The sequence below is a fragment of the Maylandia zebra genome, linkage group LG1, assembly GCF_041146795.1.
Source record: "Maylandia zebra isolate NMK-2024a linkage group LG1, Mzebra_GT3a, whole genome shotgun sequence".
NCBI lineage: Eukaryota > Metazoa > Chordata > Actinopteri > Cichliformes > Cichlidae > Maylandia > Maylandia zebra.
The window spans coordinates 20,277,789-20,301,624 of record NC_135167.1 but is presented as its reverse complement, the minus strand read 5'-3'; the positions used below and the strand labels follow the sequence as shown (position 1 = coordinate 20,301,624).

Below are 23,836 nucleotides of genomic sequence, written 5' to 3'. Positions count from 1 at the left end.
ATTGGCTTTGTGTACTGAGTGCACACATGGCCAGCATATTATAGATTTGCCATGGAGGCCACACACTGCATGCAGGTCCACATGGTTCATAAAAGCAAATCCAGGCAGCTGACAGATGGGTGTTGGTGGGTGAACATGAGCCAAATGCTGTATGCACCAGCAGCACCAGCAGCTCAGACCAATTTTCCTCACAATCTGCCCTTCTTTTGTACGACTGTGTGCAGAGATGAAATTATTATTATAATTATTAACTAATATTTAATATTTTACCACTGTGTTCTTGGTATGACTTTATATGAAATGCTGTTTTATGCCAGATGTAGCGGGACACAAACATAAAGTTCAATTATTTATTTATTTATTTTACAAATCCCCCCCCCCCCCCTTAATAAACGATTTCATTTAAAAACCACATTTTGTATTTACTTATGTGTTATGTTTCACTACTATTGAAATTGATTGAATCTTGAACATTTATGTGTAGTAAAGATAAATAAAAAAAATCAGATAGGAGGCAAATACTTTTTCACAGAACTTTGTCTGTCAAAAGAAATTTGGTTTAAAGGGACGAGAGCTAAAACAGACAGAGATTTAAGTATTTGATTGTCTGTTTTAGCTCTGATGAAAGCGTTTGTATTTTGACTTTAATATAGACCCAAAAGTATAATCTGAATGTCAGCAGTCTCATACCAAAGCTAGGCAAACATAAAAGCACAGATCTGGATAATTTCAGATATCTTAAGATATATGCTTTCAGATTAAATCTAATAAAAAGGAGTCGAAGAGACACTACATGAGAAAATGACAGATCTTGTTTATATAGCAGATGAAAACATAATGGCATAGCTGTGTTGGAAACGCATACTTCCTCACTTAGTGCCATTAATTATGAAAAAGTGCAGAGGAGTGAGAAAAAGAAACGACTGCTGACAAATCTTGAATGCATAGTGCAACAAAACACTTGAATTTGTTCTCCGCTGTTGCTGCCTTTGCTGATATACGCTGAATGTGAAGCACGGAGGTCTGAAGCATTTACAGTGGATTAGAAGATACTTTGAGGAGAAACCCAGATGGTGCATTCTTTTGCCATTTTCTTTTCAAACAAATACTGGTTTATGATTATTCTGCAAAATAAAGAGTCTCACCTCAATGAGACTCTGTTGGTATTATAACCCCTTACATTAATTATAATTGATATAAAACACTAAACCAAAATTAGGGCCAAGATTTATATAAGAGGTCTGGGTTGGCTTAACATAACCATGAAACAGCTGACGCTTTCCAGTCCATGGATTGACTTCGAATGCTTTGCTGATGCACTCATCGTCTTTTGCGCTGAGCATTCTGCAGATGTTTTAACACAGATACATATCTGTTATGTCCATGCATGTTCTCACAAAACACCCTGTGTTTATTTTTGCTAATTAAATTCTTATAAATGTGGTGTTGACAACTTTGAGGATCACATCTAGTGTACTAATCTGGGGCTTCATTCTGCTGACAGCAAATAACTACTCCACTGACTGTAGGATGACAACATCTGGTTATCAGAAATGTGTCCCAGAGAAAAGACTTTCGTCGCACATCGGTCTAAAAATCACACAATGCATCTTTATGTTTATCCTGTGAGAATATTTATTATGTTTACCTAACCAGCTCCAGGGAAGGAGGTTCTTATCAATAAATCATTGTAGATCAATATGTAAAGATAAACTGCTCACTGTCAGCTGGGGCTGTAACGTAAATCCCATGCAGTCAGAGCTAAATCAGATTTCCATCTGACTTACAAGGATTGTTTTCATATTTAGCTGCAACTTCAAATTCAGCAGGGGGAAAATAACACTGAGAACATTTGCAAAAGTGAACTGATCAATTCAGGATAAATTGTCAAGGGATGACCTTTTTTGTAAGAGGGCTTTACTTACTTTAACATATTAGCCCTCTGGATTCAAAATAATTAATTGTTTTCATTACCAAAGACTCTCCAGTGGATTAATATCCCTGTGTTTCAATAGCGTCTTGATTTATTGAAATTACCACCCAGAATATTCTCCTGTTTTATATTCCCACTCCTCACACATCTCGCTCTCACACACTGTCTGCAGCCCTGCCTACAGGCTGCGAACAGCAAGTGCTGACAGATGAATCAGACTTGTAATAAATCTACAGCAGAATGTTTAGAGCCACAGTTACATTACAGTACAATATGAAGCACTGTTAAGCTCTGTGCATTAAGATAAAGTCATGCAGTAAAATCCTCTTTGCTATATTTTAACAGATGGTGAAGTCTGAGAAGCACCATCTCTGCTTCATGATCTATTCATAAAAAGAAAAAAAAAACATATTGAAAGGGCTGGAGCTTTTATAAGCACTTGCATTTTCATGTCTCTCTAAATGTGCAGAGTGTCTTACCTGGCTGCTTACTTAAAAATACATGAAATGTTGCCAGCCTACCAAGACTGCATTATTCCCTAAACAAATATTCTTTTTAATCACAAAATCGTTACAGCAGCGCCAGACCAATATTAGCTCGTCACAGATCTATTGACTTTGCACAAAAGGTATAACTAACTACAGAAACACCCGAGACACCATCCATCCATTTTCTTAACTGCTTATCCAATTCAGGGTCATGGGTGGGGGCTGGAGCCTATCCCATCTGTCATTGGGCAAGAGGAGGGGTGCACCTTAGCAAAGTCTCCGGTCCAACACAAAGAGACAAACAACCATTCGCGCTCACATTCTCACCTACGGCCACCAATTAACCTAACATGCAGTGCAGGGCTGCTGTGGCAGGGAACCGCAGTACCCGAGAGAACGCACACAAGCACAGGGAAAACATGTAAATGCCACACACACATTCCACACCTGAGATACATTTGCAGTATTTTTGAAGCAGTATCGAACATACTGCAGATTACTTAACTGAACGCACTGGCATGTTTATTTCCCAGCTGAATTCTATGTATTGGAAATATAGAAATTCAAAGAGTCTGAATCTTAACCAGTTATTATGGACGTACAGTCACATTTATTCACTCCCATCCCTTTGAGTTAATTTACTGTGGTTCATGATACAAATACCTGAAAAATTAATGACATTCAGCCTTAGCTGCAGGGTACTATAGTACTAATTAGTGATTTTTGGCATGCTAAGGCAGCATGGTGGCTCTGTAGTTTCCACAGTCAGTGCACAGCAAAATGGTCCTGGGTTTGAACCGGATTTTCTATCAGAATACCTACACTGGGCTAAATGAAATAGACCAATTTCCTCAAGGAGACCATTAGAAAATATATTCCTTTGTCTTATATGAAACGAACGTGGCAATTACAGTAGGTGCTGCACCTGTTAAACATGAGCCTGCCAGCATTCTTATTGTGTTAGCGTTTCACTCAAAGCATTGCTTTGTCTAAGTTGTTTTGCATTGTTTGCTTCCAAAATTTCAGTGTCACAAAGAAATGATATGTATCATGGAAATTCCCCAACAGCCTAATCTTATAGCAGCAACACCAGGGGAGGTTTCAGAATCACCTGATCTATCCCAAATTACAAGCTTGAACAAAAAGTACAATTTTAAGCCCAAGGAGGATATTGGTCTCCTGAATTCAATACAAGAGGAAGCTCTTTCTACAAGAGAGAAACCTGAGAGTGAACGCCTCCCATTCTACTTCTGGAAACTAAGAAGCACACATAAGCCTGCAGGTTATGAGAAAAGTGCTCTATCAGGATAATTAAGGTACTATGAGGTCTTTAAGATAGGTCTGATTATTCAAGACTTTGCATGTAAAGAGAAGGATTTCATATTAAATTCCAGATTTTACAGGGAGCCAATGAAAAGAAGACAATATTAGAAAGAAAAATATGATCTCTTTAATAGCCTGCTACAGTAATTACAAGCAGTGTTTCTGCAGTATATTGCAAAGACAGCACTTGAGAACAATGGGTAAAACGACACTGACATTTTCTTACAAAAATATTATAATAAAATCACATTTTTGTTCATCATGGATAGCACATTAGTTTGCAACAGTTCTACATCATCTTCATCCTTAATGGTTCTGCATGCTAATGCTCATCATGATTCTCTGCCAGTCTGAACCTGTCCTGCCACTTCAGATGCCGAATAGTCTCTCCACCCAGCAGCAGTCTTCAGCTGTTCCCGCTGTCCTAAACCTGCCAGCACCTGCCCTCAATTACCTTAATTAGCCACTCAGTTTATGCCCACTAACTCTAGTTATCTGCCAGATTGCAATATGTCAAGGTACATGAACTACTAATAGTAGTAGTAGTACTAGTGGTGCTTGTGCATTAATCTGTCGTTTGGTATATGACATGTTGGGAAAAAAAAATCATCACAACCTATAAAAATGTTTCAAATTGTGCTATATCCATAAGGAAAATAAGCTGCTTTGCACACCAACATAACAGCCGCACTATTTGTGTAGTTTGCCTCACTAGTCTCTGCTGAAGTAACAAGCTCTCAGAGCTGCCAAATGAATGTGAGTCAGATTCAGAAGAAGTTAAATGGTAAAAAGAAACAGACCAATCATCAACAGGTTTCTGCAACGTGAGCCAGAAAGAGAGGTTTTCACACACACACACACACACACACACACACACACACACACACACACACACACACACGTGTATTCTTATAGTAATACAGAAATGTTTGTGTTTTCTTGTTGTTTATGATGCAAACGCAGTCATTATATTTTATCATAACTTCTGTAAGAAACACGGCTTTCTTTCACTGGCCCTTAAGTCCTGAGAATCCACAAGTATGTGTGAGTGCAGCTTGTTCTTGCCGGAGCTGCATGCCGTAGCCTGCACAAGCAAGCACACAAGCACCTGAACACATGCAGACAAACATGCACCCACCTTTCTCAGTTTTCACCCTCACTCGTTTATTCCAGCCTGCACCGACTTTCCCCAGAGAAAATCACATCAGATAAACAGCCAGCTATAACTGTCCTCTGAGCATCAACTGAAATGCTCTTTTACTGAGCTTCTCAATTGAGTTGATGGGTGTACAGTATTTTCTTGGAGCCATCATGGGAGCTGTCACAATCATTTGCAGCTAAATCACCACTGTGTTAATGCCTCGCTCACAGAGGCTCCGTGACTGTTCAATCAGACGAATGTACGTCCTCAGAGGTCAAATCGAAGCAATGAAACCGGCTATCTTTTCATAATCACCATCACAATAAAACAGCAGTTTGTTAAAACAGCACAGCTTTTATGGTATACACTCATGCATTTATGTTTGTTTAGGTGTGATAATTGGCCTCATTGTTTTGTTTAAACCAACTAAACTAAACAACAAAATCCAAATTACAGGAAACTGGAAGATGTCACCCATTGATTCTTAGAAATTGTTTTTCTTCTTCTTCGTTTTTGTTTTTTTTTTAATTAATGGTTTAACAAAGAACCAAAATGATTTCAAGAATATAATTCTTAGCTGCAGTGCTATTCAGTGCTATTTTTTCCTGCTGTGTCAACAATGCAACAGTTTGTCACCCAGATCAACAACAAAAAGCAGCAAAAAATAAGATAAAATTAGTTGATGAGCACTATTTGAAATAAAAATATGTGGAATTCTGATGCCTCCTATTTTAATAAAGAATTACAAATATATGTAAATGTACACAGAGCAAAAAAAGCTTGACTATTACACCTAGTGGAGTGCTCCATTAACTGTATATTCCAGAGGTTTATCAGACATTTTGTAGCACGACTTGACAATATGCTCTGTAAACTGTCACACATGTAGCTGCAGCATTTGCCCTTGAGTTTTGGGTTTGGTAGCGTAAGGGAAAGAGTGCACGTTCACACATGGTGGACATGTGTGAACGTGCTCGGTCCAGCCACTCGAAAAAACTCTCCTCGGGTGACTCTACTTAATAAAAAAAAGAGTTCAGCCGCTTAACATGCTGTTTCCATGATGCTTTATCTTGGTAACAGGCCACTTAACTTCATCACATAGTGGAATATTTCTGTCTCATCCCTGAGAGCGAAGCTGACACCAGAGACATCTCTCTTGACTGTCAGCTGCAATAAATGTTTCATTCTCGGATGCGGTAATGCTCTCTGGTGTGAGGGCTCATGTTGGCCTCCGCTGCACTGAAACTAAGTGCATATACAGTTGGTGGCTGTGTGACTAGTATACAATGACTCAAGTCACATCACAAAACTGAAGAATGTAAGAGTGAAAATATACCATTTCTGCATTTGTCTCAAATCATTGTACAGAAAGGAAATGTATTTTTAGAGATGACAAAAGTGCACTAATGACTCTCTGGCTCTTTTTCTGAGGACGCTGTTGGCCACATATGCACTCAGATTATGGGTCTACATTTGCTGCAGATCCATTGAAAGCAATTATCGGGGAAATCCAGACAATATGGCTTGCACTGAGAATGATGGGTCATTTTGCTGTTACAGTTTTTACTGTTGCAAATGTGCTCTGACTGAGTCAGCTCCAACAGTCTCCCCCTGCATTAGCCCGAACAGATTTTTGCTTCCAACAACAACACTGTGGTCCCGAACTCTTAAAAAATGACCATCACTGAGACTTACTGTTGCTATTAAAGTTATCTCTGTCTTGTCTCTGCAGTTTATGGCAAGGGCCTGGAAACAGGTTCAGAAACTTTAAAAAAAAAATCCCAAAGCAGACAATAATAATGCTGGCTGACTGTGCAGGAGCTGGTGAAACAATGGAGAAGTGAAAATGTTTGATATGCATGATGTTTTCTTTAAAACTAATTACAGGATGATTGTCCTAGTTTTAAAAGTAGCACAAAAAGACAGTAAGAAAAACGTGAACCACAGCCTGTTTTTAAAGAGAGTTTCCATTTAGGGAGCTATACCCCTGTTTCTGTTACAGCCAGAAGCCACGTTGACTTAGAGAAATCCAAACAGCAAGCCTTCGTCCAAATGTTAAAAAGAACTGAACAACCTCCAAATACCATGATACTTTTGGCCAAAGTGAAGGAAAACAAGCTATGGTTTATGGAGGGTTGTGCATGGGAATTGGTCTGGGTGCAGTAATTTCAGCAATATATAACAAGTTAATCAGTGAGCCTCAGAGGGGCTGCAGGCAGATATATATTTTTTTTAATCTTTGGACAAAGCAAGGTGAGCTTTTTCCCTGTTGGCACTCTTGCAGCTTAGCTTATTTACCAAACAGAAACGAGATGGGAGGGTTTGTGATCTTTTCATCTGACCGAATGCAATACAGTGAATAAGCACATTTCCCCATATGCCAAACTGCGCGTTAAAGCTGGAAAAAGTCCAAGAACTGAGATGTTGCATGTGTGGTCTGTCAAAAAGCAGCTTAAAATAAAGTACAGGTGATTCTAGAGACCGAGTCTTTTTCCGTGTAAGCAGCATAATTTATATAGGTTGGGTGATAAGGTTAATAAGAAGCAGAATCGCAGCAGCAGTGGCAATGTCACATATTATCTTTTCCAGTCAGAGTAACAGAAATAGCTGAAACGTGTACTTTGGAGGCAAGTCACTGGGGGCAACTCAACAAAGCTCCTGCAGATGCCTATGGGTGCCAAGCTGAAATGGAGACCTGCCTCCAGGAGGAATATTTACCCAAGCTTAGCACAGAGCCTTATTGCTCAAAGAAGCATGAGTAGATTTCTGCCTGCATTTCAGTTCTGCAGCAGCTCTGTGCCATTTCAAATTGGGACCTGCCCAAAACGAGCCCCCCTTGTGACGACAAGAATAGCTCTTTTAAAGAGAGGGAGAGGACGAAAATTAACCATGTGTGATCAAGCGTAAAGAAACTGCATGCCAGCAAGGAATCTGACCAAAAGGATTCCCGGCATTCCTATAAGTGTAGGAACAGGTCAAGTTCAAGTCAAACGTGATTGGGGAGAAAAGACTTACTTTTTGTTTCAGCTGTTTAATGTATAACTCCGATTCATTCAGACGAGGAATGAAAGAGCAGATCCAGAAATTCTCTTTGCAAGTTTCTTATACACATAATCAGACTTAATGCAGATGTGAAATGTCCTGTCGTGCAGTTGTATTTTAACGCTGGCAGCGCTCAACGTTTTATTGAATTTTGTCTCTCTAAGAGGAAACGTTTTATTAACAATCCGCGTTGTACAGCAAAAACAACACCTAAAGAAATGAAGGAAAGATACAATCCCGTGTTTGACAAGATTCACTCTCTGTGCGTAAAACAAAAGGAGAAAATGCTGTTCAGACTTTATTGTATTCTATCTGTTTATTACAATGAAATTCATATATGCAGCTTTTTAAATGGTGTTTATGTGTGCTGTATTACTGTCATATAGGTTAGAGCCTCGCTGCACTCCTTTGCAAACCTGCAGCTTTTCTTTGTCCTTTATTACACCCTCTAAATAATCTGATCGTGAACAGACAAAAGAAGTTCCTGCTCTATCCATTCCCCCAGGCACAACGCACTTTCAAATGCCACACACCTTTATGTGACAAAAATGAAACTTTCACATGGTTTAGTGCAAATAGCTCGGACACTATATGTAAAACAGAAGGATTAGTTCATCCAGAACCGTGTTAAAATAACAGGTTTTACCATGAATGTGCTGGTTGACCACATTCTCCAGCCGATCGAGCCTCTCCATGATCCGGAGAGTGTCACCTCGCTTGTCCCCTTCTAACTTTCTCTCGGGTAAAGGCATCGGGACCTTGATGTAAATGTTGGCGATGTAGTTAGTAACCCATCCGACATAGAGCAGGCAAACAATGTTGGTCATGCCGCTCAGTATCACGCATGTGGACACCAAAGTTTTGGTTCTCCTGGTGCAAGCCATGCCGACATCCCTCCATACAGCTTACGGTATCCCGTTAAACCGGAGCAGGAGGCGACAGCCCGCCCGCAAAACTGTGATAGTGAAGTTATTTCCAGCAACTGTTCAGCAACGCAAAATCCAATAGAAAACCATTTACTTCCAAAGAGGTGTTAGTTTTTTTTAATCCTCCTCTCTCAATTTTGAATCACAGGTTAATATGAAATATCTACAGGTGAAGCTCCATCTCGCGATCCATCGTAAACCTCCGTCAGCTCCAGTAGCTTTGGAGAATTAAGGAAACTGGAGAGACACCGAGAATCCTGCAGCCAATGGGAGGGTGGAGAGGACTGACAGTCTGCCCGCTGCACGCGTCCTCACACTGCGCACTGATTCACTGTGAAAGTGGATCTGTCAAGACTGTTCGCACATTAAAGGACACAAAGTAGCCAGGCGTTATTTTATTTGGACAGCGAGATATTTTCAGCATGCGTGTCTGATTTCTCTCCTCGGACACGTTGGTTTCTTTCTTTCTTTTTTCTTAATTGTCCCGTGCATGTAGAACACACTTTTGATGCAAGAGCTATGAAATCCACAGCCTACCTGCTGCAATACTGGATCAAACCACGAGATAGAGACAACGGGGTTTCACGGTGAAATCGAGGCGTGGGGTCATGTCATAGGTCTGTGAATCGCCTTATCAATGCAGAGAAGAGGGAGCGGGGAGGGGGGGTGGATAATACAGCGAAGATGGAGAATCGTTTAAAATGTATTTTCTGGGCTAAATCGTGAACTTCATTTTTTAAAATTATCAACATCTACTTCGAGGCAAGCTGAACTGATGTTGCTTCTTTGAAGACCCCCTTCCCGTTTTGAGTGATTGGGTGATGACTGAATTTTAAATTATGGACTTTTGTGTCTGGGCCTAATTGCACCCTCTCTTTATTGACATTTTATTAAAGGAGTCAGTAAATGACACATATAGCGATAACAAACAGCTTTAAATGTTGCCGTTGTGTAGAAGATTTTTCCCAAGTATAGTGCACCAATACTAATGTCTGCAGCAGAGCCTCAGGTTTACGCAGATTTGTCACTTAGTGATTTTCCTTTTCGGTGTATCCAAAGCATATGGCATTTCCTTTTTAAGCAGATCAGAATGTTTTTATTTTATATTGAGAGCACACAGTATTTGTCTGCAGTATATTTTTATTGTCTGAATGAATGTCAGACGTCGTTGACTGCATTTTTCTCCCCCCACTTCAGTTCTTGATTATGTTTTGACAGCATTTTCCAGTATCATCTCCACCAGATGATTATTTGCTAGTAAAAAGCCTTTGTCATCCAATCTTCCAGACAGCAACAGCACAGCAGCTTGTCAGGGTGAAGCTATTATATTCAGTAATGAAAAATAAAAGTTACATCAATATGATATAAGCATATTTTTTCAAATGGGATAAACAGCGTTAAATGTGATACTTCGTTCCTCCACATTTTTTCCTGAGTGACTGAAGCATGTTAGTGAAGTAAGACAGGATAGAAAAGCAGAGCAAATGCTGACAGATTCCTTTGTTTGCAGTTTTATCCCATTCTCTAACTTTACAGAGCAAAACGTGAAATGTCTTCTTTGTGCTTGGCTGCTATGATTACAGAGACTGGGAGGGGAAACCAGGAATTTGGTAAATTAAACTGACAACTATATGCGGCCATTTGAAAAACAAATCTAAAAGCTGTATTATTCTAAATTCAATCACTTTTAATTTATTTTGACAGTCAAAGATCACCACTGTTACCCGATTTGTGCTTCATCAGTGATGGTCACACTAGCAGCCATTATCACTGAGTAATGTCATTCCCACTCGGCTTCACAGTAATTTGACCCACACTTTGGTATAAAATGTTAAAGGACAGCTTTCAAAGAATTAAACACTGCTAGTGCTTCAGTTTGCATTTTCAGCTTATTAGTTTTGAGTACTTAAATGAATCATATGTGGTTCTTTATTGGAACTGTAAACACAGAAGTTCTGCTCTCTAAGATACAGTCAGGTCCATAAGTTTTTGGACAGTGACGCTTTTTGTAATTTTGCCACCGTACACCACCACAGTTGGTTTTAAATTGAACAGTCAAGATGTGATTGAAGTGCAAAATTGAGTGCAGACATTAACTGTTTAGGAATATTGCATTTTCAGAGGCTCAAATGTAACTGGATGAAGTAACACAATTTGAAATACAAGGACTTTATTGGATGAAAATTATTTGCAGTCAAAGACGGCCTGAATCTAGAACCCAAGGACATTTGGCGATGTCCATGAGTTCTAGAGCTTTTAGATGCTCTGCCGGCTGCAATACGTTGCTGCCTCCTTCAATTAGTGCTAGTTTGTGGGTCTCTCAGCCTTCCGTTTTCTATTTAATAACTAAAAAGCATTGGGTTGAGATCAGATGAATGACTTTACCACTGAAAAATATCAAATTTCTTTCCCATGAGAAACTCTTGGGTTGCTTTTGTCATATGCTTTGGGTCACTATCCATTTGAACTGTGAAGAGCAAGTCCATCAGTTTTGCAGCATGTGGTTATTTCTGGGCAGACGGTGTAGAATGTACACTTCAGAATTAATCATGCTTCTTCTATCAGCAGCCACATCATCAATAAACACTAATGACCCGGTTCCACTGGAATCAGAATCAGTCAAATCGAGATCTGTCATCTGCTCAATTTGTCATGGAATAATGAGGGACCGGGCCTCACCTGGCCATGAAACTATATGACAGCCAGTTGTCCAATTACTTTTGAGCGTCTGAAAATGGGGGACGATGAATAAATATGGCTGTACTTCCTAAACAGTTAATTCAATGCTTTTGTTAAAACCCTTGAATTAAAGCGGAAAGTCTGCACTTCATTCCCATCTTGATTGTCTGATTTAAAATCAACTGTTTTGTTGGACAGAGGCAAAATGACAAAAATTGTGTAGTTTTTCAAAAAACATAGAGAACTAACTGTGAATGATGCTTTTCTTTTACTGATTTCCTGTTCGATCGGCAGATTGCCTGCCTTTGGAACAAAAGATTAGACAGCTGAATAGTGTTAATTTTCTACATCTGGGCCCTAGACTGTACCCAGACAGTCTGCTTAAGAAAGAGCTTAGGAGATAATGCACAAATGCTACCTATTTTGTTATTTAAAAAGATAATAGTAATGAACTTTCTGAACAGTGTGTTTTGCAGTTGATTTTCATTATTCTTGTTCTTTCCTATCTTATTGGTTTGGTTAGGCAATATCTATTCCCTGTCAGAGTCACTTAGTGAAGAGTTGTTGCAATTAGATTCAGTTGCTCAGCCGTGCTGCAAATCAGTTGCTCTTTAACTTAATTCGTCTTTCAGAACATAGGTTAGCTCATAGTTATCTTTGCTTCGTTTATTGTTCTTACTGTTACATATTTAATATCGCTGTCCGTTGTTTCAGAGCTTCTGACACCTCTATAAAAGACCACCACCACCTCTGTCCTGTCTTCTCAGCAGCAGCAGCCATTTATGGCTGTGAGATGATCAATGCAGGAGCATGCTGCCCATTCATCTCAGCTAACAGACCTGCCAGACTGCCAAAAGGTAGATTTGTTTTAGTTTGCAATATGTGAAGGGTGTTCCTATTCTCTAGTTACAAGGATCTGATGAAAAAGATTTTTCTTGCTTTTCCCATTGTTTCTACTTATCCCAAACCATTAGAGTCTCCAGAAAGTCAATACACTGTTTGCAGTCTTTGCACCTTTTAAGTTAGACTGTAAATTTAGGTCCATGGTAAAAGTTTAAAATGTTGTGTATAAGATGTCATTTACAATTATGACACCGGCTATAAATCTTTATTGCTCAGTTAATGAAAACATTCATTTACGTTTGATAATCACATTCACGTTTTTATCAGTATATTTTTCAGCTGAACATTAAAACTGACAGTTCAATTGTGCATATTGTTTCCTTTAGTTCTCTCTCAGCTGAACTCCATGATTTTATATGTTTTGGCAAGAAAATGATAAATACAGAACATCACCCAGACTTCAAACTAGGACTCATAAAATCATGCTCTTTACATACAAGGCTTTCAATAATCAGACCTTATCTTATCCTAATGACCTTATAGTACCATCACACCATCAGAGCAATTTGCTCTCCCACTGCAGGCTTACATGTTGTTGCTAGAGTTTTTAAAGGCAGAATGGGAGGCAGCGCCTTCAGCTTTCAGGTCCCTCTTCTGTGGAACCAGCATCCAGTTTGGATTTGGAAGACAGACACCGTCTCTACTTTTAAGATTAGGCTTAAAACCTTTATTTTTGTTAAAGCATATAGGTGAAGCAAATCTAGTGACCCTGAATCCTCTCTTAGTTATGCTGCAACAGGTCTAGCCTGCAGGGGGATTCCCATGATGCACTGAGTGTTTCTCCTTCAGTCATCTTTTTCAGTCACTATGTGTTTATACACCTCTCTGCATTTAATTATTAGTTATTATTAATCTCTGGCTCTCTTCCACAGAGTGTCTTTGTCCTCTCTTCACCAGATAGCCGCCCCTCCCCGAGCCTGGTTCTGCTGGAGGTTTCTTCCTGTTTAAAGGGAGTATTTCGTTCCCAAAGTGCTTGCTCATATGGGGTCCTATGATTGGTGGGGTTTTTCTCTGTTTTGTTTGTATTATTGCAGGGTCTTTACCTTACAATATAAAGCACCTAGAGGCAACTGTTGTTGTGATTTGATGCTATATAAATAAAATTGCATTCAATTGAATTAAACTGAACAGAGTTGAATTGAACGGGTCATTCTTAAGAGCTCACTGAATTTAAAAATGGGTGCTGTAAGATCCAAGTCAGAGTCAATTTTTGACATTTTTTACCTCCTAAGTATTCCACAATCAACTGTAAGTGGTGTTTTTGCAAAGTTTGAATGTTGAGGAAACACAGCAGCTCAGCCACCCTGTGGCTGACCACATGAATATGAGTCACACGAGTCACCAAATGCTAAGGTGTATTTTGTTGAACAAAAGTTGACAGAGTGCTGCTGATTCACTAATCACAGGGCTACAAACCTGCTCTGACACTAACATCAGCACAAAAACTGTACACTGGGAGCTTCATTGCATTAGTTTCCATGACTGAGCAGCTTCTGTAGGTGACATGTGCTGGTGGCCCAGCACTAATGTCTGTACCGTGTAATTGCAGCAGACCTAAAGCAGGCATGGCTTTTTGTTTAACTCATTCAAAATTTGTTAAGGTAGTGTTTGATGTAATGTTTTAGGTTTTTTTCCTCATAGTTTAAACTTGAGGTCACTTAGGAACAGAAATATTCACAGAAGTCGCATTTGAATAAGAATTTGAGACATTACCTTTCACTGAGATTAAACAGTCTGTTAGATGCTTCTCAGAATTAAATGTCTAAACGTCCTATTGAAAAGATTGTTTTTTTATTTACCAAACTGATACACAAATCAAGATTTGTCCGAAGTACAGAATTTCAGCTTTAATCATTTCTTTTCTTTTTTCGTTTAATAAGCAGCTGTACTGACTGAACTAAACATAAGTAAATTCAATTTTGTGACATGCAGATTCTGTGAATGACACAAACTTTGAGGCTACTGGAACACTAATTTACTTAACGTTAACACAGAAAATAAATAAAATGAGTCAGTACAATTAGTTGTGAGGAAGGAGCTTTACAACATAGTGGCAGGGTAAGCAAGCATCAATGCTAGATGATTTAATTTACCGAAATGTTTTATGATACAAGAAGACCTTCAGCATAAAACTAGAAGAGAGATTAGTGTCTTTTCTTTCAGAAATCTCACTGAGTTACTTGTTTTGCAGGGGAGCACAAAGAACAATGTGTCTTTCAGTCAAAACCATTTTTGAAATTTTCCTTAGACAAAAAGATTATTTCCAAAGCAGTATAGCTGCAGCAATTCTGTGTTTCAAGGCTGATCAAAACTACCTGGAAATCATGTCAGTATTTGAATGAGTCCTTTTTTTTCTTTCCCCTTGGTATGTTTGACTATAATAGAAGATAAGTGCTTGTGAAGAGAAAGTTGTGCTTCTGCTTACTTTTCTTTTTGACTTCTGTAGACTAAAATTGCAATAACCTTACTTGATTCCTTCCTGCCTGCACAGAGAAAGCTATCTGGCTTCTCTTTCAAGGCACCAAACTGAGCTAGTAAACTCTATTTCCTCTAAAAAGCCCTGGTGAGTTCACCTAGCTTTTCTCTTCAATATGCTGTCAAACCAAACATCTATTCTCCTCAAGCCCCCTGCCATCACTTTCAGATACATCACTTCATTTTGCTGCATTAAAAAAAAAGAGAGAAAGAAACACTAAAAACACAGATTTAACCTGAAGAACTGTTTTTGCCTCCTCTGGTAAAGTAAACGTGCATCCTTAAATGGCGACCCTCTGTACTTGTTTTTTCCTTTTCAGCCATTTTCAGAGCCTATTTTATTAGCAAATGCTTGCTAAAATTAAAGACATATATTTTGCTTTTTGGTCCATTAAGGCCATGTACCTCCTCAAGACCTGTGGCTTCTCATTTCGATGGTTTTATTTGAAAAGCAGAGTTTCTGCACAGGCAGCCTGCAGAGCACAGCATGTTAATAACACTCAGAGAGCTGACAGAGAGATGAGACTATTCAAATTATTCGTAGTGAAAGGATGCTATACTTCAAATGTGATCCCACTAGATGGATGCAGCTTTGATTGTGCCGAGGGAAGGTTGACGGTGTCAGGTAAACAAGACTAGACTTCAGGACGTACAGGGAGTGAACACAATATCTCTGCAACCTCATAAAATCGTGTTCTGGAGCCCCGCAGCAATCGCTAACTACAAATATATTAAATTATAAGGTGGACGTTATATTTTGTCCACACCAGCTCTGCTTAACACTGTGTAACATAATAATAGAAACACACAGAATAAAATTTTCCAGAGCCGGCTTCTCTCATCTCGTCTCAACAAAAACAATTTATTACTTTAAGCTTGACAAATCTATTATTCAGAGCAGGGCTGTTGAATTAAATTATGCTGCACTTGTGATATTTCATCCACCTCTTGTAGATTAGATGTATGAGTCTATTCTGAGTTCTGTGCTTTGTTTGTTGCCTTGCATTTCAGTTGTTTCATCATGTATTACAGCACTTCATTTTGTCATGTCATGAGTATGATTACAGAGATCTGGATAGGTTTGCAGTTTCTCTCTCTGGAGTCCTCTGAGACACACTTGTGATGAACAAATGAGCTTGAACTTAATGTGATTCCCATCTCACAATCCCTGTGTCCACATCAAGAAATATAGCTCCACAACCACTTAAATAATATGGGGGCTTGTTTAAAATTGCAAATGTTCAGAGCACTTCAGCGCGAATTAAAAAAAGACTTCTCTGCTCTGAATTTGTGGCCTTCAGCTGTTGCCAGCAAAGACTAGTTACACCACCTCAAATAGAGTATCTTAACAAGGTGCAGGTCAGAAAAAGAGATATGGATAAGTGAAAGCATATTTTAAATTAAAATTAAAAAATACAAATATTTATCTGATTCTTGGGTAAATGATTTATGTGTAATCATCATTTCAAGAACAGAAGCTATTCTCTGTCCATAAATGCTAAGCATATACGGAAAAACCTGAAAGAAAGAGAGCATGAAAAAATGTTATTAAAATGTTACTACATGCAGATTTAGATATTCCACAGCTGTTTGAGCAATTATACAATTTTTGTAGTGTTGCTTCTACACCCAAGCCCAGGTATTTATTTTCTTTTGCTGGCCACCTCAAACAGACAGCTCATTCTTCTGGAGGCAACACAACATAAATGTACCAACATTTACATTTATTAAACTATGTCCACCTTCACAAGTATGATAGAAACTGGAGCTGTAAGTGATCTATTTGTGTACATGTATATATATATATATATATCATGGTATTCAGACTGAGGTGGAGACAAGCCTTTAAACGTGCCAGACATCTGAGGAGTGTTATCCTCACCAGACGCTCTCGAGGGGGTAGGAAAATCACATTTGCTCCATATCTGATCGCTCCTTTTCCCCTTCTGACAAGCACATGATGGTGTCGGTGAGTGGATGTACAAAAACTTACACTTGAGACTTTGAATAGCACATCAAAATACTATGTAGTAAAAGTGGACAATTCATAATGAGTCGAAGTGCATAATTTCAAGGGAAGGTTTGAAAGTTGGTTCAAAATACCACAAATATCTGCTTCATATTTCCAGGTTGGCACTGCCTAGTAATTATGTGTTGAGTGTGTGCTAATTAATGGCTACCGTGGCCACAGTTAAAGAACTTACAGAGGTAGTGTCTTTGTCTGTATGAACTTGCAGTGATGATTAGAGGATAACCTCTCGCACACAGCAATTAATCAGACATGCAGACAAGCCCATTTGCTAAGACCGAATGTGACAGTTGCTTGGCTTATAGAGCCCTAATACCAACCTCAAAGAGTCCCAGAGCTTCACTTCAAAAGAAACTGACAGAAATTGCAGGTGTGTATGGTTTATAAAATAAAAGAATGCACCATTTTGAAGCTAGTTACCAGGGCACCCAGTGATTGTGCTTTCTTGTTGTAGGTGTTTAAAAAGAGACGTAAAAAGTGCACTGGAGTTGTCAGCTCTCTAACGTGTTAAACATCCAGAATGGTTTAATTTAACTCAAGTTTAACGGCTGATAGATGGTTATCAGGTTGCTTTGATGTCTTGTAGCATTCCTGTCAGATGCTCTCGTTTTTTAAACCAAGAAATGCAGATCATATTATTATGCTGAAAAAATGCAAATGTGCCGTGCATGCTGTTTTGTTCTTCTTTTGTTCTTTTCGTTTTTTGTTCTTGTGATCAAGCTACTACTTTGGCTTATAATTATTTGTTACTGCTAAGAATTTTGTACATGTCAGAAAATACATCTAGTGAGAATCTGCTGTATTATTATGTGTATGATAGTTTGCAGCTTCATGCATTTGAATATTTCTAACCTTCATTCAGAGAAGCTTTTCAACCTCTGGCCACCTTTTATTCGGCAACTGTAGAGCTGAAATAAACTCATCATCGTTGACCGTTACAATAGGGGAGTCTAATACCCGGCATAAAGTCTCCTTTCTTTGCCCTACTTTTTCCATTTCAGCTTTAGATTCTTTTCTTTTCTTTTCTCTCATGCAAGAATGAAAAGATTGCATGAGAGACTTGCAGTACTTGACATCATGCATATATTTATGCTGCCCAGAATGAGAATCCCAAAGCCTCCGTGGTAGGTTTTTCTTTTTCAAGAGTGAAGGTAAGGGAATCTTTTCAGTGTTTTGTAGCAATATTGGAGCTTGAAATATTTTACAGTCAATTAAGATGTTTTCTTAAATCCAATCACCTTGTAATTTTATTACATCTTTGTAGATTTGTTTTTAACAGTGTAATTCACAAAAACATTTTCCATTAGCACGATGAATGAATAAAGTAACGCTTCCTGAACATTTTATTCTCTGGAAAAATTGTCTGTGTCTTTTCTATTTTGTAATAAACCTTGGGGGTTTATGTGTAATCCTTATTATATGAGCTTTGTAGAAAAAAAATAATCTGTCTTAAATCCTTTTGTTTATAAGCCTTTAAGCCACGAATGATTCACATTTCCTAACAAGCTTTAACATGTAATACCGAACCTGAGTTGTCTAAAGATACTAAAGTAAAGGTCTAACAAGTAGAAAATCATGCCGCAAATTAACTTTTCCACAGTTTGACTGATATTAAAGGTGACATCCCTTTGCTGTGGGAGACTGACTTAGGAATGACTTCAACACTTTGAGTCAGAAAAAGGCTTTTAGGGGTTATGACTCAACATGCCTATGCACGTGTTATTCCTGGATGAACAAAATAACCTCTGAGGTCACAATTACAATTCAATGCCTGTTTAACCAGAAATGTTAATGAATTTGAAGTTGGCCCTGTGGTGTATGTGATGATCTTCAGTTATATTTTTTGGTGATCATCTAGTGTACTGAGCTGAAACCATGAACCATCCATTCATCCATTGCCACTGATCTGCAGGGGTGGCAGTCTAAGCAGAGATGCCAGGGGGACACCAAGGTGTTTCCAAACCAGCCGAGAGACATAATCTTCCCAGCATATCCTGGGTCTGCCCCGGGGGATCCTGCCACTGGGACATGCCCAAAACCACTCATCCAGGCAGTGTTATCTAAGGCTGGATACAGGCATGGCTATATATTTCACACAGACCTGTCTGCTTTAAGTTCTTATTTGGGATGCACATGGTATATCACAACACCACAAACTGGCTTCAAATTCTTTTTTTCTTCTTTTTTTTTTGTACAACCAGTTTGATATAAAATCAAAACCCCTAAACCTAATTAAGAAAGTAAATAACCTACAGTAATACTATCATAACTTTGAGTAGCTTAGCAACTAGGGGAGGAAGTACAAGTTATTATTATTAATATTATTATTATAAGTTATTTTTAGCTTGTTTAAAATCGGCACATACTCAATCCAGGATTGCCAGCACTTTAAAAATGTGTCCTTATCCTGTCTTGAAATAAACGTCAGCTACCATCATCCATCATTTCAATAAAATCCTCTACAAATATTTGTTTTCGAACACATGTGGTGTGTCTGGGCTCAAACCTAAACACATCGTCTCAAAAGAAAAGTGGATTGTCATGTTGAATATTCTTCCCGTAGCTATCTTTACCTGACACCAGTTAAATAAGGAGAGAACATTTGAAGGAACTGAACAGAATTCACTTAAAGCATTTGGCAATGGAAGTCCGATGGCCCATCACTGCAGGACGTAATGCCAGCAGTGATAGGAATTAGGGCAGGACCACACAGGAGTCTAGACGATGGTGGTGGAGATGAAGATGGAGGCTTGGATGGAGCCTGTGTAACAGGGGAAAGGTGCAGATTGGGAGGAGGTGGGTTGCACAAAGGCGTCTGCAAGGAAAAATGACAGATGATTGAGCTGAAAGATGAGTGGACTAGACCAGTGACATCACAATGAGTTTGACAGTGTGGGAAAGTGGAAGTGATGTAAAGTTTAAATTTGCCACCAAACACCTGGGAAGCAGACAGATGTGTGACTACCCCGGGGGCTGGAGCCTGGGGCTCGCTTAGGCCACTTCAGGGTTGAGGTGCCCTCGGCCTCTCGGCTCTGGCACAGCTGGCTGCCGGCGGAGCTCACGGGCACGTCACTGCAACCCCCCCTGGCTTCTGCTCCGCGGCTGCTGAGTGAACCCTCATCTGGGACTCTCCTCAGCTCTTACTGGGACAGTGGCGCGGCTGCCCCTCCGTTGGTCTTCCTTGGTCTCTTGTGTTCTGGGGGCCTCTGGATGTCTGGAGTTTTGATCTCCTCCATACCTGCTTCATGCCCTGGTGGACGGGGCTGTGGCTCCCCACACCCTCTAGCAGATCGTTACATGAAGGAACCTTTTAAAAACAAGCTCGTCCATGCTCACAGGTGTACACACGGGTGCTCACACACACAAACTACACCCTTTTTGGCTCCTACCTCAAAGCACACTGTGCGCTGTCAATCTTACGTGCTGCACAATAATGTTTAATATTTAGTATTTACCGTTACATTCCCATAGACCCTTGTGATGTTGTTTATTCTATTGCTCTCGTTTTCTTCTGCTTGTTTTCTTTTTTCATTCTCAACAGGTGAAATTAAAAAAGTATACTGTTATCTACTGTTAGCCAGTTTATTGTGATGGTGTTGTCTTTATTATGTTGCTCTTTGTTGTTTGTTTTCTCTTCTGGTTTTTTATCTCCATACAGGTGATCGAGGTGTTTTGTTTGTTTTTCTTTCTTTTTTTCTTCCCCCCTTTCCCTCCATCTCTTCTCCCCTCTATTTTTCTTTCTCTCCCTCTCTTTCTTTCATTCTTTCTCCCTGTCCTATCCCCCAGTCAAAAAAGAAAGAAAAAAAAGACACTGTCGTTTATTTAATTTTTCCTATGTTTGCAATTGTAATGTGATATTCATCTCATTTTTCAGTTTTTCCTTTATGTGTTTTGTGTTTCCCCCTTTAATTCTTGTAATTTGTTTATTAATAGTTTATAAATATTTCTCACCTGTGATGTCCCGGTTGCTTGTCAATATGAAGTCTTTCGAACTGTAAAATTGTGTGGCTGACTGAATGTGATGCAAGCTAAAGCTAAAGCTGAACAAAAGACAGGCAATAATGACTTAAATTTATTCAGTCACATCATTAAGAGTCTTTATGCCATTCAGGTGAAAATGTGGGTTTTCATTAAAGGCAATGAAGCAGCTAGGTCAGTACCACAGGGGCCCAGGAGGTAGGGGGGACCCAGTGAAAATGAATATCAAATTGGACCTTTTCCCCACATTAAATTACATGCAGATGATCATTGAGTTCAATTAAAGTTGCACTATATGTCTAAGCCATAGTTCTATCCTGATTTATTTTATTGAATTCATTTTATTGAATTATTTACTCCACTATTTTAAACTTCTTTAGTTTAAAAACAAGTGTCTCACCTGAAAGGTTTTGATGAATGGGGGCATCCTGGGATACATATTACTTGTACTTTCTGCCCTGACTCTCTGTCATTTGTGGGTAATGTGTGCAAACCTGCTGGTGCCAACCATGCATCAACGTGTTTCTCTGCAAAAATCTCACTTTGTTTGTTACCACAGTAGCTTCATAAATTATGTTTTGTGAACCACAGAAGTGTGTGTGTGTGTGTGTGTGTGTGTGTGTGTGTGTGTGTGTGTGTGTGTGTGTGTGTGTGTGTGTGGTAACACATAATTTAATGACTACACTTATTAAATAAATAGCATCATAAACAAATAGTTAAAAATTGCATGTCATTGTGTATAATCTCTCTAGTAGTTTGTGTCTTCCCTTGTTTGCTGTTTGTTGCCTCTCTTGCTTTCCCCTAACCCGAACCGGTCGTAGCAGATGGCCGCCCTCCCTAAGCCTAGTTCTGCCAAAGGTTTCTTCCTCTTAAAAGAGACTTTGTTTTTCTTCCCACTGTGCTGTGTTCACAGGGTTGTGTTTTTTTATATATAAATAAATATGTAGGTTCTTTGCCTCACTATGTAAAATGTCTTGAGATGACTTTCATTAGTATTTGATGCTTTATAAATAAAAATGACGTAAAACTGAAACTCAGTCACAAGCACTGATTGACTCATTGTCTGGGTCACTGCTGGTGCCTATAAAGTGGCCAATTTTATTATTATTTACTGCAAATATTTTATCACGGCTAAAATTTTGCTAAGGTTTTTTTATTTTAAAAGCAGTGTTTTTCTTTTTTTTTTTTTTAGCTGATTGCTAAAGTAATGTATAATTTCAGAAACTGAATTTTATACACAATAATGAAAAATATAGGACATGAACATCAACTACCCAAATGACTGTGAGAATCTATAAAAATGTGCTCTTTTCATAAAGTACATAGATGAGTTCAAGCCAAGTGAAAGTAATTAGCGTTTTGTCTTTCTTTAATAAATCGCTGAGAATTCAAGGAAAGAATTTTAAATGAAAGGAAGCAAAAGTCACATGGGTGTAAGATAAAAAGAACTGAACTCAACATCAAGCATGCTTTTTTCATTCGTAGCTCAGAGCTCTGTTATAAAAGAATCTGCTTATTTTCACTCAGCAGTAAGATCTATTTATTATAAAATCCCCAAAAAGCTCTGAAAACAAAGATCAGGGTAAAGTATGATGAAGAAAGAGCAGCAGAAGTACTTGAACACCTGGTGGTCACTGCGTTTTTCTCTACAGTTGAAGCCGGATGAAAGGACAAACTGCAGGTATATGAATGACAAACACATCAAACACACACACACACACACACACACACACACACACACACACACACACACACACACACACACACACACACACACACACACACACAAATACACGGAGCTGTACAGTATAAAGCATTATTGACCTAAACATATTGTAAAAAAGACACAGTTACTTCTGGTTACACCCTGCATGCCCTCAGTGCTGCAAAATGATCTCTAGTGTACAGTCTGCACTTTATTTTCATACATCACTAGAATCTGATTTACACTTCAAAGCAGCACGACACAGGATTGGGATGAAGGGTAGGGGTGTGTGGGGGGAGAGGAAAAGGAAGAGAAAGGCTGAGTGGCCCATGGCTGAGTTTTGATTTGATTTCCATTAAGCAACAGAACATAAAAGTAAAATCAATTAAAGTGTGACTCTTTGTTCCCTCTGGTCACTGCAGGTTAAAGCGTGTCTGCGAGCAGGAAAGAGCACCCAGCTGCAGAGTTACAGATCCATGCGTGCCTTTGATTAGTGTCTTGATCTCCAGCTTCTCAATCATGCTGTTCCTTCTGTTTCTTTCCCTTGGTTCCTTTGTTGCAACTAACCTTTGCCTCTGCTAGCTTCCTTTTTTGTTGAAAACAGCTGTGACGATGGTGCACCGCCTGCTTTTTCAGCGTAAAACACGACAGACTAAGCTCAAAGGTGGTACTTGCCGTTCCAAACATTAGCTCTGGCCTTATTTTAATTGGTTAAAAAACAGCAGGCATCAATTAATTTATATATAACTACACTACTGTGCAAGTCTTGAGTCACCCATCATTTCTCTAAAGTTTGCTTCCAAGCTGCCAGAGTTTCTTCAACAATAGTTCTCCAGGCTTTCTGATTATATTTATTTTAACTGTTTCCTCGTTTCATTGCAAGCGTGGCTGTCAAGGAGCCATGACAATGATCCCAATCAAATTGCCAATGCAGTAAAAGCATACCTGGATAGACAAACACAACAGAATCCTCTCAGTCATGGATTGGCTTTCCTAGCACCTGAATCTCAACATTATTGAAGCAGTGTGGGATCATCTTGACAAAAAGTGGACCAGAAGGCAGCCAACATCCAGAGAAGTCCTTCAAGAAGTTTGGAGAACTATTCCTGAGTACTACTGAAAGACATTGCAAGACAGCTTGCTTAAGTTGGTTCAAGCTGTGTTGAAGAATAAAGGTGGTCACACCAAATATTGAGTTTCAATCTTGTTAGAAT

At 39.0% G+C, this 23,836-nt stretch overlaps 1 protein-coding gene across 1 annotated transcript in view; it reads right to left on the bottom strand.

Annotated features, from left to right (window-relative positions):
- The window catches only part of galnt18b (UDP-N-acetyl-alpha-D-galactosamine:polypeptide N-acetylgalactosaminyltransferase 18b), a 97,295-nt gene extending 88,129 nt beyond the window's left edge, over positions 1 to 9,166 (bottom strand). Inside the window, exon 1 of the mRNA XM_004543152.3 lies at positions 8,574 to 9,166. Coding sequence (XP_004543209.3) covers positions 8,574 to 8,811 — 238 coding nt within the window. The 5' untranslated portion in view covers positions 8,812 to 9,166. The remainder of the gene's footprint in view (positions 1 to 8,573) is intronic.
- Positions 9,167 to 23,836: the final 14,670 nt, after the last annotated feature.